Raw genomic sequence first — 13,737 nt, 5'->3', positions numbered from 1 at the left:
TTTCATCGTCATCATAGTGAGGGCTTTGCTAGGCAGGTACTGATCTTTGAGGAAAAACATTCACCAACCTTGAAGTTCAATCGCTATTATTGCTTTGTTTACAGTGCCAAGATTAAGAGACTACATAGAGTAATGCCCTTGCTACCTGCTCTTAAAAGACAGTTGAAAATTTTATCTGTGGTGTTTATGGTGGAGGTCGTGATTTCAATAACTTTAATATTACTGTTCCAGTGTATGCTACTATTCAGGGCCAGACATCGAGATGCTGGTGAAAGTCTGAAGAGCTATCTCGAATGCAAGGACTACACATACCTATTGGGAATCATTTGTCTATGTACACAAAGCTGTTGGAAGGAAACTACAATATCAGAAGCACATTCTTTCTTTTCCTTTAGAACCATATTTTTAGAGCACTAGGACACCTCTTTAATAAGATGATTCTTGGCAGTATTTGTGTCATTGACTTAAATGAAGCATCAGATGGTTGAAATACATCTTTTGTGTGCCCCTTCAAGCTCTGCCTAAAGGGACACTAAAGAGAAAAGCAATTTGTCTCGTATTAGTAATTGCTATTTCACAATACCTACATCATCACGCTTGACGCTAGAAAACGCGCAAAAAGAAAATGCGGGTGGCAACGCCACCTTGAAATTGCCGCACCAGTGCCGTGATGTCATAGATTTCAACAGCATCTGCTAGGGCCTATGTAGTTACCAATTGGTAAATATGAAGTGCACTGTCCTCTGAGGGGGCCAGAGACTCAGCATACCAAGTTTTAAGAAATTTCGTTGAGCCAATGTGGCCAACATATGAAGAATACACATTGAAATCCGTGACGTCACACACACACAGATTTCGGTGCGAAATTTAAAGATGAAGCTTTGACCTTGATTTTCTCATCTATTATTAAAGCTATGATGGTGAAATTAACTTCATAAGATTTTCAGAGCACAACTTATCAATCCAAACCGATTCATTGTTTTACTTCCCTTTAAGGGGGGTCTGCCATATTTTTTCATGATGAAAGCTGGCCGCACATTTGGCTATGTTCTCTTGATCTCTCACTGTTTTCCTCCCTTTCCCGTGATAGTCGGGACCTTTTCATAGAGAAAAATTAAGTTGGAATGTTTCTGCTGCCTAAACTGAATTGTTTTATTTCGACGATATTTCATTTTTCTCTCGCTTCCAGGTGACATGTGTGAGAAGGCACAGGCAGAGGTGGTGATTCACGACATCGCCTTCTCGGCCCTGCAGCAGCTCGTGGAATTTGCCTACACTGGCGAGATTGTCATCACTGAAGGCAACGTTCAGGTGTGTCTGCTTAAGTCACCCTAAGAATGTGCGGCCAGTGTCTCTCTGCATGTTCGGTCAAGTCTGATATCTACAATGCAGATGACAAACCAGTAGAAGTCATTGAACAAAACATGTCACTGAAGTCTTGTTACATCCTCCACCAACATTTCTTGTGTAAACAAAAGCTCGTCACTCAAAGCCTCCACCTTCCCCTGAACTTGTGATATGATAGATCAGAAGGATAGGGGGGAGTTGATTGGTTCGCTTTGTAGTATAGCTGCAGTGTGAAGCTAAGCCATAATCAAATCAGAAGCATGAAGGATATTAGTTTCATTGTAGGGGCGTTCAATAAAGTGCAAAAAATGTCAAATTGATTATGAAATTTAAGAAATTGTGGCTTTCAATACGTGATCGAAATATTTTCCTTGGAAATCTGAAATTTTGACTAAAATTAACATTATGGTATGCGAAATATTCTAAGCAGAAAAACCTGCCAGTTATATACCAAGAATAGGTGGATTAAAAGTGGCAGCAAGTAACGATTAGCACCAGTAATGTGACGCAGCGATAAACCCCTAGACACATTCATAAACTCGCATACCCAAATGCTACGCACTGCAGTAAAACCTCACTAGGGAAGCCACATGAGTTTCGGGTAGAGTGCTGACCAGCCCATTCCAGTGATTTTAGTTGAAATGCCAACGTCTGAATGGTGATTCTAACTATTCACGAGTTAAACCGCCTAGTTCAGTATCCAGTGCAGCTGTTCACTTCTGCCCTTCTTGGTGCTGTCCTTCATGTGGAAACCAGTGCAGCAAACCAAGTGCAACTAAAAGCATCCATATACAATTGTGTCACGTTTTTAAATTTGAGCCACTCATGGGTGAAATGGTGAATTTTTTCGCCATGTGGCCCCAAACTTTCTTTCTTTTCTTTTTTGGGATGTCTTCGTAATTTGGGAACCTTGCCTAGCATCTAACAGTACACCTCCAGCTATTGGTTCCATTGAGAAGGTTTTTGCAGCACAAGCATGTTTATGAAAATCCATTGGTGCCTTTTAGTTTTTGTTGCTAAATGATTGTATGCTAAATATTGTATGTTCTTATCTTTTGCTCTTTTTTTCTTTTTTCCTCACACGGTATGCAGAAGAAAACTGTGGCAATACTCCGGTATCAAGTCACTTGTTTTAATTCCTGTTGAAGTGACTCAACCTTGTAGTGTGTGTTATTTATTTATTTTTTTCGCACATTTATCGTATACTGCTTTGAATAACTTATGTTGTCAATCTGCTGTAGCTATTGTTTTGTTGTTACTGTTTTCCATGCTTTATGTATAACAAATATTGAACTGTTCAGACTAACTGTAAACCCCTCCCCCACTGTAATGCTTCTGGCGCTGTGGGTACCGAATAAATAAATAAAAAAACCTTAAATTTCAGAAAGTATCTTAGCAGCTTGCGGCTGGCCTTTGGAACCCTTACTTCAGTGACTTTTCTTTTGAGCTGCTTGGTGTTCTTTACCTGACTTTTCTTTTAATTTAGTGAAGTGTAACACTCGAAAATTCTTACTGTATTACTTTAAACATTAGAGACTGCACAGACACTGTAAGTAGGGCATAGACCAGGGGTCTCAAACACATGGCCAGCGGTCCTTTTGCTAGCGGCCCAGCCTGCACATGACTGCCTTCGTCCCATACTTTTCTTTTTCTTGATAAGTATGTTCATCAGCTACACAGACGTCATGGGTCCCAGGCATGTTTTTTTCTTGAGGCACCTCACCCATGCAGTCACCATGTTTCGAAACATAACTGTGGATAAAAAGCTCTGCATTTTAGGATTGGCGTCATGATTTCAGTCATTCTGTAGATGAGTATCGATATGTTTCTCAAATCCTGACTTTCCCTTCTGAAGTGACCCATATATGAGGTGTGGGCAAGGCCGTCGTTCTAATTGGCAACCCTGCACTGTCCCAGCCCTTGCGCGAGGGAGACTGCATTTCATGACTGTGGCCCGCTAGCTGTGGTGAATTTGAGACCCCTGGCGTAGGACTGACAGGAACAGCAAAGGAAAGACATTGTGCCCCTCTTTCTTCATTTTTGTGACCATCTCGTCAATTCACACGCTGCTTACAATAGATCAATTCCAACCTGCCCACTACGCTATCCCTTCAAAGCAGCTGCCACATAAAGCAATCGGATAGTGTGGGCAATGTTCGCTGCCTGATGCTTTTAGCTAAGTTATGTTTGCAGTGCTGTCTCAAGGTCATCACAAATGACAGCTCATTGTACAGCTTGTGCTTTATTTTATTTATTAATGCTTTTTTTTAAGGTGCGCATGTGCGGGCAGACCGTGTGTCAGTGACCCCTTGTATTCTTAACTTCTTGCCTTCATGTATGTGTACAAAAAAATATTAAACCGCGTTGATTCGCTGTGCAAAGTAACGAATGGAGGGAAGTATCGCTATGCTCTGTAACCTTGTGCGTCATTCTAGCATCGCGACGCCTCGTCACAGGAACTACGCTCGCTGGTGTGCGTCATGAGGTCTTCTGTCGTGACGTGACGAGCCTGTCGGCCCGTTGCCGAGGGCACTGAACGTCATTTGATGAGCTTGTCAAGTTTCACGATTGCTTTTCCTTTCTCCAATTACGGAACGTACCTTGTGCAGCTGTGGCATCTTCAATTTACTGCAGCTGCTGGTTTCACTTGTGGAATTAGTTTTTGGTGCATTGTGTGCCGTATCTTCCAAAAAAAAAAACTCTTCTTCGTGATGATCAACATGAAGAAGTCTGTTTAATCATTGAAAGCAAGTAAATGGTATTGTGTAGTTTGAGAAGAATATTATTTTAACTTGTGTTATTATAGATGACTATCATGGGTGATTCAGAATCTTCACAGTTGACCACCTATAGATAAAAAAAGAAAGAGTAGCTTCGCCTTCATGATCGCATTAAGACAACACCTTTTGTACATGTTGATGTTGTCAAAAAAAAAATTTCACATGACCTTTTTTCGCCGGTTTGACCAGATTTTTAGGTATCAACTATTCATGTCCTTGCAGCAGCTCCATGCTGCAATATTGAAATTTGCATATGAATAACAGTTTTTAATTTTTTATTCACAACCAAAGCTTGCAGAGGTGCCACTTGGTTTAATTAACATTGCAGAATAATGAATGAGATCTTGTGGGGAAATTTTAATGGAAAACGTGACAGCAGTAAACTTGAAATCTTTGCTTCAAAGTTGTTAATATAAAAAGATGATATCTGACTACTTATTTTTCTTCGGAGTGGCAATCTACATTGGCATTTTCACAGTGCATTCGTCCAGGTTGCTACTGTGCTCTGACTCACACTGTGACAAAAGCTACTAGGCATCCATCGAAGTGTATTTGTTTGCATTGTTTCCAAAGTCCTTTGTTGACATCACCACTGCTTCTGCATTTCACGATGGCACGTTTGAATGAATGTGCCAAGCCTTGGAACCTATTAAGATGCATGTGCAAGTTCACAGGATCCATCAGTTTTCAAAATTGAACTGTTTTTCATGAAGACCTCCTGATGCTTCTTTATTACCTCTCCTTCACACTTTTGCAAAGATGAAGTTGGCGTGTAGCACGCTTTCACAAAGACAAAATTGAGCGCAGCTCGCGTGCCTAGAGCCACACCTTTGTTACATGGAGAGCCAAACTTTTGTTACATCAGACTGCGTTATCCCGAGTTTGTAATTTCAGTCCCTACCTGCGGCAAGTTGATTTTTCATCCTCTTTCATTCCTTTCCATTTATGTCATAATTACTATACTACAGTTAAAATATGCAAGTAATGTCTCCTATATGTTTCTTAGCTTCAATATTGTGTGTTGTAAAAGGATCGATAGGTGGGCTAGTTGGTAATTCATATTCATTCAGCGAACTGGGCAGCGCGGGAACAGATAGTGGACGATGGAAGAAGCACACAATATGAGCGCTCGTGTTGCGTGGTTCTTCCATCGTCCATTGTCCGTTCCCTGCTCTCCCAGTTCAGCTGAATCGAATTGTCTGTTCGGTTTCATCAGGTTGTTAATTAGTTACATAGGCGTTAATTTTAGAACCATTCACGTCGATGCCGACTACATCGGCTTTTTCAACGCGTGAGACGCACAAGGCTTTCGCATTGATAAACTCCGCGTCAGCTCGGCCGTTCTGTTTGCACTGTGCAGAGCCTGCTGCCCGCTGCCAGCCTGCTGCAAGTGGGCAGTGTTCGTGAGGCGTGCTGTGCCTTCCTGCTGGGACAGCTTCACCCGTCTAACTGCCTGGGCATCCGCAGCTTTGCCGACACGCACGCCTGCCGCGACCTGCTGGGCAAGAGCCACCGATACGCCCTGCACCACTTCCGCGAGGTGGCGCACACCGACGAGTTCCTCATGCTGCCTTTCTCGCAGGTTCCCTTCTCTCTCTTTCTTTCTCACACCTTTCCTTGACCTCTCTGACTGCACATTTATTGGAACAGCAGTGGAACGAGTTATTTTTTATGGGCATTGTTTATTGTTGAAGCATTTTCTAGTGGCCAGACAAAAGTCAGAGGCAGTGAAGCGCACAGCACTGTAACCTTTGCAAACTTTCTTTGCACTTAAATGGAAAATGTACGGAGACAGTGGCAGTCATTCAGCTGTATGGGTCGTGTTGGGCCGCTCAAATATCTCCATAATGAAGCCAACATGAGATGCTGTATGCACAGCACAGTTTCATGGTTCCAAAATCAATGCACAACCTTTCCTTCATTGTGCTGTTTTTGGCAGGAAACCACTCTTGAATGTGGCCTCTTGTTGGTCTTTTCCTCCTTGCTTCCATCTGGGTGCTCCGCACATGAGACATAATTGGTACTGCTGAGAGGATACACACAACGTAGGGATGAAACATGATGTAGGCAGCTTTCGTGCCTACTTTGTGTGCATCTTATCATCGCGACAATTATGTATGTCATGGAACAATACCTTGTCATGTTGATACATTGCATGTTTGGCAACTGAAAAGTAATAATAACAATGATTTGAAGAGTCTGTGCAAATTATGTGTACAGGTAAAGGTGTTTCAGATGGCCTTGTGCCAGGTATTTTTATACGACCCCTCAAATTCTTGCCAAAATACCTCTCTGTCTGCATATACTGCCCTCCCTCCCATAACCAGCATCCTATACATCCCGAATCCCTGATCAGTCCCTGCTTTGTGCTGTTTGTACAGGTGGAGGACCTGATCTCAAGCGATGAGCTCAATGTCTCCTCGGAAGAGTTGGTCTACGAGGCCACCGTAGCCTGGATCAAGCACGATCTGCCCGAGAGGGAGAAGTATGTTGGCAAGGTGGGTGAGGCTCTTCTCAAATATTGTTGTGTAGTTAGTCCCAATACAAGTGTTTGTGCTTACTGTCAACAAACAATGAGAAAAGTATGCTTGTTGTCATTGCGACATTTCGCTTTCATCCACGCTTCATTTCCCAAATTCAACTTTGCTCTCTTCATGTCACCAGCCTTTTGCTTTGCATTGTCAGCTCTTTGGTTAAACATTCGAACAAAAAAAAAATTGGACAGTCCGAAAAATAAAATGAATTCACGCGTTTTTACTGCCTCAAAAGTTCATCAAACTTCAACAAACATCCTTTTAGTAGCGCCGAAGGCCTATTAGGCATGTCGGGGCAAATACTGCAACAAATGATCGACAGTGGGTACATATGTGTATAGTTAAGGAACACATACTTCGTCTGGTGTCAGGGGCCCATTATCATTGTTGGCATGCTTCATTGCAATACTTTGCATATGCTTGACCGCTTAAAGGGGTCATGAACCACTTTTCCAAGTACTGATCTAATGACCTCAGTATCGAAGTTAAAGGGGTCATGAACCACTGCCACTGCCTCCCGAATCGATTGCCGCAAAAACTTCTCGAATCCGTCAAGAATTAGTGGAGTTACGGGGTTCGGGCGCGCGCTCTCAGCGCTTTCTCTCTTTTCTTGTGCCGACGAGCGAACTGGAAGCTACACAGAGAGGGATGGCACGGGGGAAAGAAGTTACCGTATTTACTCGCATAATTTGCGCACTTTTTTTCGCGAATTTGGAGCTCCGAAAAGGGGGTGCGCAAATTACGCGGAGATTTCGCGAGCACATCTGAAATAACGCACAATATATAGTCCTAACACGCGCGATATAATACATTAAAGAAGAAAATAAATTATAGCGCAAACGAAGGGTTTTTAACAGAATTAGCACGTACTTTAACCAGCCAGATTCGGTCATGCGCGGTCTATAGTCAGAATCACTGGTTGAGAAGTCCGACTGAGAATCATCGCCGCGGCCGCTGTCACCGCTTTCCGAAAGCGCGTTGAGGCGTCTTCTTGAAGCTCTTCGCGACAATGCTGGGAGTAACGAGGTGCCACGGCACGGCGATACCGGTGGGCCTAAGCTCTCGCACATATTTGAAAAGGTATTCTTCAACGGCAGGAAACTTTCCATGCTTCGGTCCTCGGAACGGTCTCCTTCCCGGTCTTGTATTAAAAAGCGAACTCGTCTGCGGCACGGTTCCCGTTTCCTTAGGCAAATTCTATAACAGTGAGCTTGAATTTTGCCGAATAGTTATTGTAGCTCAGCGCAAGAGAACAGTGAAAACGCAACTGGCTGATCGCGAAACCTAAACTTCCGAAATCAACGAAGGCTGCGTCGCAGCGCGGACGCAGAGGAGGAGGGTCAGCGCGGGAAAATGTTGGCGCGACTGGCCCTCGCACGCCTCCGATGCAGAAAGTAGTCCGTGCCGTGTCGCGTGCATGCATTCTCACGGCGGGAGAACGCTCGAACAGTTCCGACAACCGGTGAACAGATTAACGGTTGGTACGGTCTCGGCGGTTTCCAGAGAATAGAACGAAGTAATCGGAAGAAGGGACTTCGCACTCGCAGCCTGTCTTGTGTATGACTGCGCTCGCCTGCTCGGTGAGGGCCGCGGGGCGCGGCGGCGCGGCCGTCCAAAGTTCGCCCCGTGCGCGCGCGCCGGCGAGCTGGCTCGAGCGGGGGCGGGGAGCGCAAAATATGCGAGTAAATATTTTTTTTTCGCAAAGCTGGCTAAATATTAGGGGTGCGCAAATTATGCGAGGGCGCAAATTATGCGGGTAAATACGGTACTTCAGCGGGCATCATGAAACGCGATCGCTCTCCCGCTGTGATTCGCGTGCGCGAGTGCGGCTACCGTGTACTGAGGAGTGCGGCGGCGGCAAGTGGTGGCACCCCGTGGCAAGAAGCGCATCTTATCCGAACGCCACTCTTGATTTATGTCGGCTATCGGCCAATGAGGATGCTATGTCTTTTGCGACGTGGTGATGCAGATCGCGACGTCAACCGGCAGACGCCCCGCCCACCGACGAGAGTGAGAACCGGCCTCTGTTTGAAAAGTGGGCGCCTGAGAAAACGGCAACTTTGCGCTCCACTTGTAGCCTTTACACGGCACGCACGACTGCAATATTTGGCTGAGCAGTTCACAGCTGTGTCATCTTTCCGCAGGATGTGTTTTTTCAACAGGCCCAAGGGGTGCTTCATGACCCCTTTAACACCTCCGCGGTGCGGTAAAGCTGACTTTTGAGGACTGCTATGCTTGCAAGTGGAACGGTGTGCAAGAGCGCCATTTCATGGTTGCCTAAGAGTCAGCATAACAGCAGCAGTGGCCTCAGTTAATGCCGTTTCAGAGCTGCTGCAGACAAGGCAGAAAGTTAGAAAAATAGGACATTGAAGAATTTGCACATTCTAAATTTCAGTCAGCCTTGTACACGGACCTTGTTAATTATGCGACAGTGCTGTGAAGGCATCCTAACTATAAGGTATGCCCGAAAAATCTGGTATCCGAAGAATAGGTCATCAACTGCGCCATATTTTCTTGCATTTAGCCCACTCAAGACATGAAAAAAAATAAATACGAAGCTACAGTCAAATTATATGCGATTTTTGGTGTGCAAGGTGGCTTCACTGCAATGCTTCACATCGTTGCAGAAGAGTTGGCTTCCCGTCGATATGAGGGCACCTATTATAAAATCTTCTGTGGATTGTAGTCGGGGGTGCAGGGGTGGGATATACGCGAGAAAGTATGGTATTTCAGTAATAAACTGCTACTCCACACAGTCACTATTACGATATCATATAGCTTTTGTACTTGTAGCACAGATTGTTTAAATTAATGCATGCTGTATACGTATTTCATTTATGGATGTAATAATTAGGGGTGTGCAAGTATTCGAACTTTCAAATATTTTTCTAATAGTGTTTGTTATTTGATTCAATTCTCACCGGAATTTTATTATTCGAAGTATTCAAACAAACAGAATATGAATATAACGGCTTCATTCGCTTAAAATCAAATCACTGCCCTTCTAAATAACATGCATAAACCGAACTCTCCTCACAAACTTCGACCTCTCATGAGTTTAAAGGGGCTCTACAACACTTTTTCAGCATGGTCAGATCGGTAGCCGAGGCTCCTGAGAACACACAAGCCAAACGTTATAGCGTAGCACGCGGCCTGGAATTTACTAGTAATTCTCAAAGTCAGCTAGAAATTGCTCCCTCTTCTCTTGACAAATCGTGCCATAAACTCAAATGACCGCGCTATAAGACCAAAGTCCATGGCCATTGACTCATTTGAGCATCGTGAGCTGCATAGTTACAGTGGCCACCCTAAGATGGCGCCACATGCCATGCGCGATCGCATTGAAAATAAGCTGTGCATTCGAAGAAAAAAAATTAAAACAAAGTGCTCAAGGTCATGACGCGTGCTTGACGAAAGGACGTATCTTCTTGCCCCCTCGTCACCCGCCCTGTGTAGCTTTCAGCGCGCTCACTGGTACGAAAGGAGAGAGAAAGCGCTTAAAGCATGCGAAAAATTCCTGCAACTCCACGCATACTTCAGGAATTCTAAAAATTTTTACGGCAGTCGATTCGTGACGCAATAAGCTCTTTTAATGAAGCCATTAGACGATTACTTGAAAAAGTGCTGGAGGGCGCCTTTAATGGCCGTCACCGTTTTTGTCTTCCTATCTCACAAGAATATGCTTGGGGATCCTCTGAAACTCTATCCTGTAATTTTGCTTCGAAGTATTCGAGCAATATTCGAGAACTATTCAAAGAATATTCTAGTCGATCCGCACCCAAAATTTTGCGATTCTTACAGCTAATTGTTCACCCTCCACAAAGGATGCAGCTTCATTGAATTGTGCTGCTTTAACAGTTGCAACTGGGCACATTGTGAAACAATGAACTAAAGAGAAAACGTGGCTGGAGAGTCGTTGTATTATTGCGCAAGAGGTTTCGTATCCTCTTTGGTAGGCAATTGTGTAGTGAACAGTACAAGTAGTGGCTGGACAAAAGCTCTCCTAAAACTGTGTTCTTGAATTCCATTGAAACGATGTGCGATGCAAGCAGCATTCTGCCTGCTGGTTTCTGCTGCACTGTTTCACTTGTGCTATAGCAACGATGCTTAGAAAAGGAAAGCACTCTAAATATCTGGGGTTTAACGTCCCAAAACCACAAGGAAAGCGCTTGAGGATGGCAGATGATGCGATTGTGTAAAGTTACGAAATATTCACGTATAGGATGGAAAGAGAGAGAGAGAGACAGGTTTTTTACAGAGCGCTGCGGGGGTTTGTCTTCATGATGAAGAGATGCCTGTCCTGTTTTCTTTCAACCCATCCCTCATCTTTGTGCACTGTTTTTCATCTTCAATTCGTACCAACTTGCCCAACTTTCCACTTTAATACAAAAGTGTGTGGCGGTATGCCTAGCACGTTACTCTGTGTGGGTATGGTGAAGAACCAAGTGATAGGAACAGTTCACGACAGCTACGGAATACTCACGAAACACACGACAGCGTTAAACAAGCCAAAGTACTCCCATGACAACAGTGTCTACCAAAAAGTTAAAAAGTGCTTTCATTCCATGAAAAGCTCAAGGGCACAGGTTCGTTTTCCCAGTTACGATGGCCGCATCTCGATGGTGGCAAAATGCAAAGAACACCTGTGTGATTTAGGTGCACGTTAAACTTCAGGTGGTCGAGATTAATTTGGAGTCCTGTACTACAGTGTGCCTCATAATGATATCCTGGTTTTGGCATGTAAAATGCCAGCAATTTTTGTTATTTCATTACATAAAAACAGAGTCTCATAGCTCAAGAGATGACTGCCTTTTATGAATGTTGAGTTGGTAAGACCCGTTCTTCTGTATTAAAAAAAGCCTGCAAGAGTAGAGTAAGTGGGCTAGTACGTCTTTGTGTACATTGCACATGGGGCACAGGGGTGGCATTACTCATTTGACTTCACGTGGATAGTATTTACTGTATGAAACATTTAACGGAATCTGGGGTGAACATACCCTATCATGCCTATTGAGGCTGCTTAGCATGCGAAACTCGCACCTAGGATTGTAACTAACTGCTTATATAGTAGGTCCACACTGCTGTTCTAAGTCCAGATAGAAGACAGCGAGACAGGGTCAAGTGCACATAGCTGAGAGAAAGGCCCTTGTACTGCAGTGGTCACGAAATAGGATTACGATGATGATAATGTCATCGTGATATGTGTGTTGCAGCTGCTGCAGCACTGTCGGCTGCCGTTGATGCGTCGGGAGTTCCTGCTCTCCAAGGTGGGCGAGGAGCCGCTGGTGCGCTCGAGCGAGGAGAGCAAAGACCTGCTCATCGAGGCCATGCGCTACCACCTGATGCCTGAGCGGCGCGCTGCCATGGCTGGGCCGCGCACCTCGCACCGCAGACCCGAGGGCCTCCGCTCCTACCTCTTCGCTGTCGGTGAGTCTTGCAGTCCGACTCTGTGGAGTGCCTAAAGTGAAGTTAAAATTGGTTCCTAGTTTGGTGACTTTGAGAGTTAGCAAATCTCTGTCTTACTTCCAACTTCTTATATTAAATTGCAAGGCCTAGGTCCTGGACACTTGGCATAGGTCAATGACTGGGTGGGTGCTGGATAGGTCTACGTTCTTGATCGACTCATTGAGGGGTCATCATAATGGGCGACCTCTGTGTCCTCTGTTCCTTTGTTTTATTTCATTTCTATGCTGACACAGTTAAGAACATACAGCTAAGTAGTTCAGGTCTTCTTATGGGCATCCTCTGTTCCTCCAGGTGGAGGCTCACTGTTTGCCATTCACAGTGAGTGCGAGTACTACAATCCACGCACGGACCGCTGGAGCTCTTTCGCACCCACCATCCACCGGAGATCTCGAGCCGGCATAACTGCACTGAACCGAATGTTGTATGCCATTGGCGGGTGAGTTATCCTGTTGATTGTGTGTCTGCCTAATCCTGGCGCCTCTGGTAAACAGACAACTGTAGGGCGCTTCAGTTTTTGTTTGATAACATGTGCCCGAAAATGAGCACTTCTTGGTTTATAGCTGCTAAAGTGTCTAAATGAAACAGAAAAAAAAAATGCAGAAATGAAGGGGCAGGAATGTAAAAAGCAAACGGTTATTGGAACTGGGAAATCATTTACCAAGGCTGAAGTTTCAGTGAAGCAGAATGGGCATTTTGATTAATCCAGTTCACTGTTTTGAAGTGGGAGAAAATTGGCAACTTTCATTGTGGTGATTTAGATATGTTTCATACGTTCTCTCCTTTTAAATGAGAACGTACAGCGTCTGCTCACAGGCTAGTTGGTAGATTTCCTTTGTACTAAATTTATGTCATGCAAATAAACAGGGACAGAAAATGAACCCAGAAATGCCGTGTGCTGTTGCTGACTTCTAGCGTTAGAAGTCTTGTCAGTCTGTTCCTGTGTGCTTACTTAGTACACAAAACTCAATACAATCTCGCTGTACATGCTTGGTATTCAAGAGAACCTGAAGTCACTGTTGCCACCTGTCCTTCACCTTGGCTTCTTTTCTTGCCTGTAAGGCCTGTAAGGCCTCGTCATGAACCAAGAGTAGTTTGTTTTTTGCTATTGCAGAAGGGTAGTTCACCAGTACACCTCGAACGACCTTTTTCCTTAAGCATAGAGTTGAAAAACACCAGGCCTGTGCAGAACACGCCGCACAGCCACAGCAAAAGCTGGACGAGCGGCCTTAGAGCCTGTTGCAGGCTCTCTCGGGGCAACTAATACAAGTACACATGCAAGGTACCCACTGCGCCATAAATCATCATAATTTTTGTAAAGTAGGAAAGCACCTACTATGCCATTATTCGTCATTCTGTGGAGAAGCGTGGTACCCACTACACGTCTATAAGGCATTATGCGCACTTTGTTTGTGCTGGGGCCAGTGGCGTATCCAAGAGAGAGGTGATTCGACGATCGCCCCTTCCCCAAAGCCACCAACCACTCCCCCCCCCCCCCCGGCACCATTTTTCAGCACGCGGAATTTTTCAGGCCCTTGCGGCGAGAAATGCACCCATCACTTCTACCCACACCCCATTCTGCGCCTTCAGACAGAGCTGTAATGTTTGAATGA

At 44.6% G+C, this 13,737-nt stretch overlaps 2 protein-coding genes across 4 annotated transcripts in view; one reads left to right on the top strand and one right to left on the bottom strand.

Moving 5' to 3' along the window:
• LOC119390578 (uncharacterized) overlaps positions 1-13,737 on the bottom strand; it is a 280,493-nt gene that overhangs the window by 226,676 nt on the left and 40,080 nt on the right. The window lies entirely within an intron of this gene.
• Positions 1-13,737, top strand: part of LOC119390580 (kelch-like protein 17) — a 48,936-nt gene that overhangs the window by 14,234 nt on the left and 20,965 nt on the right. For 2 of the 3 annotated variants that reach the window (XM_037658175.2, XM_037658176.2), the window contains 5 exons: positions 1,190-1,311; positions 5,488-5,709; positions 6,509-6,625; positions 11,875-12,088; positions 12,419-12,563. In XM_037658175.2, coding sequence (XP_037514103.1) covers positions 1,190-1,311; positions 5,488-5,709; positions 6,509-6,625; positions 11,875-12,088; positions 12,419-12,563 — 820 coding nt within the window. The remainder of the gene's footprint in view (positions 1-1,189; positions 1,312-5,487; positions 5,710-6,508; positions 6,626-11,874; positions 12,089-12,418; positions 12,564-13,737) is intronic. The other variant, XM_037658174.2, reaches the window with a different exon arrangement.

The sequence above is a fragment of the Rhipicephalus sanguineus genome, chromosome 4 (assembly GCF_013339695.2).
Source record: "Rhipicephalus sanguineus isolate Rsan-2018 chromosome 4, BIME_Rsan_1.4, whole genome shotgun sequence".
Classification (NCBI taxonomy): Eukaryota; Metazoa; Arthropoda; class Arachnida; order Ixodida; family Ixodidae; genus Rhipicephalus; species Rhipicephalus sanguineus.
This window is presented reverse-complemented; position numbering and strand designations above follow the sequence as displayed.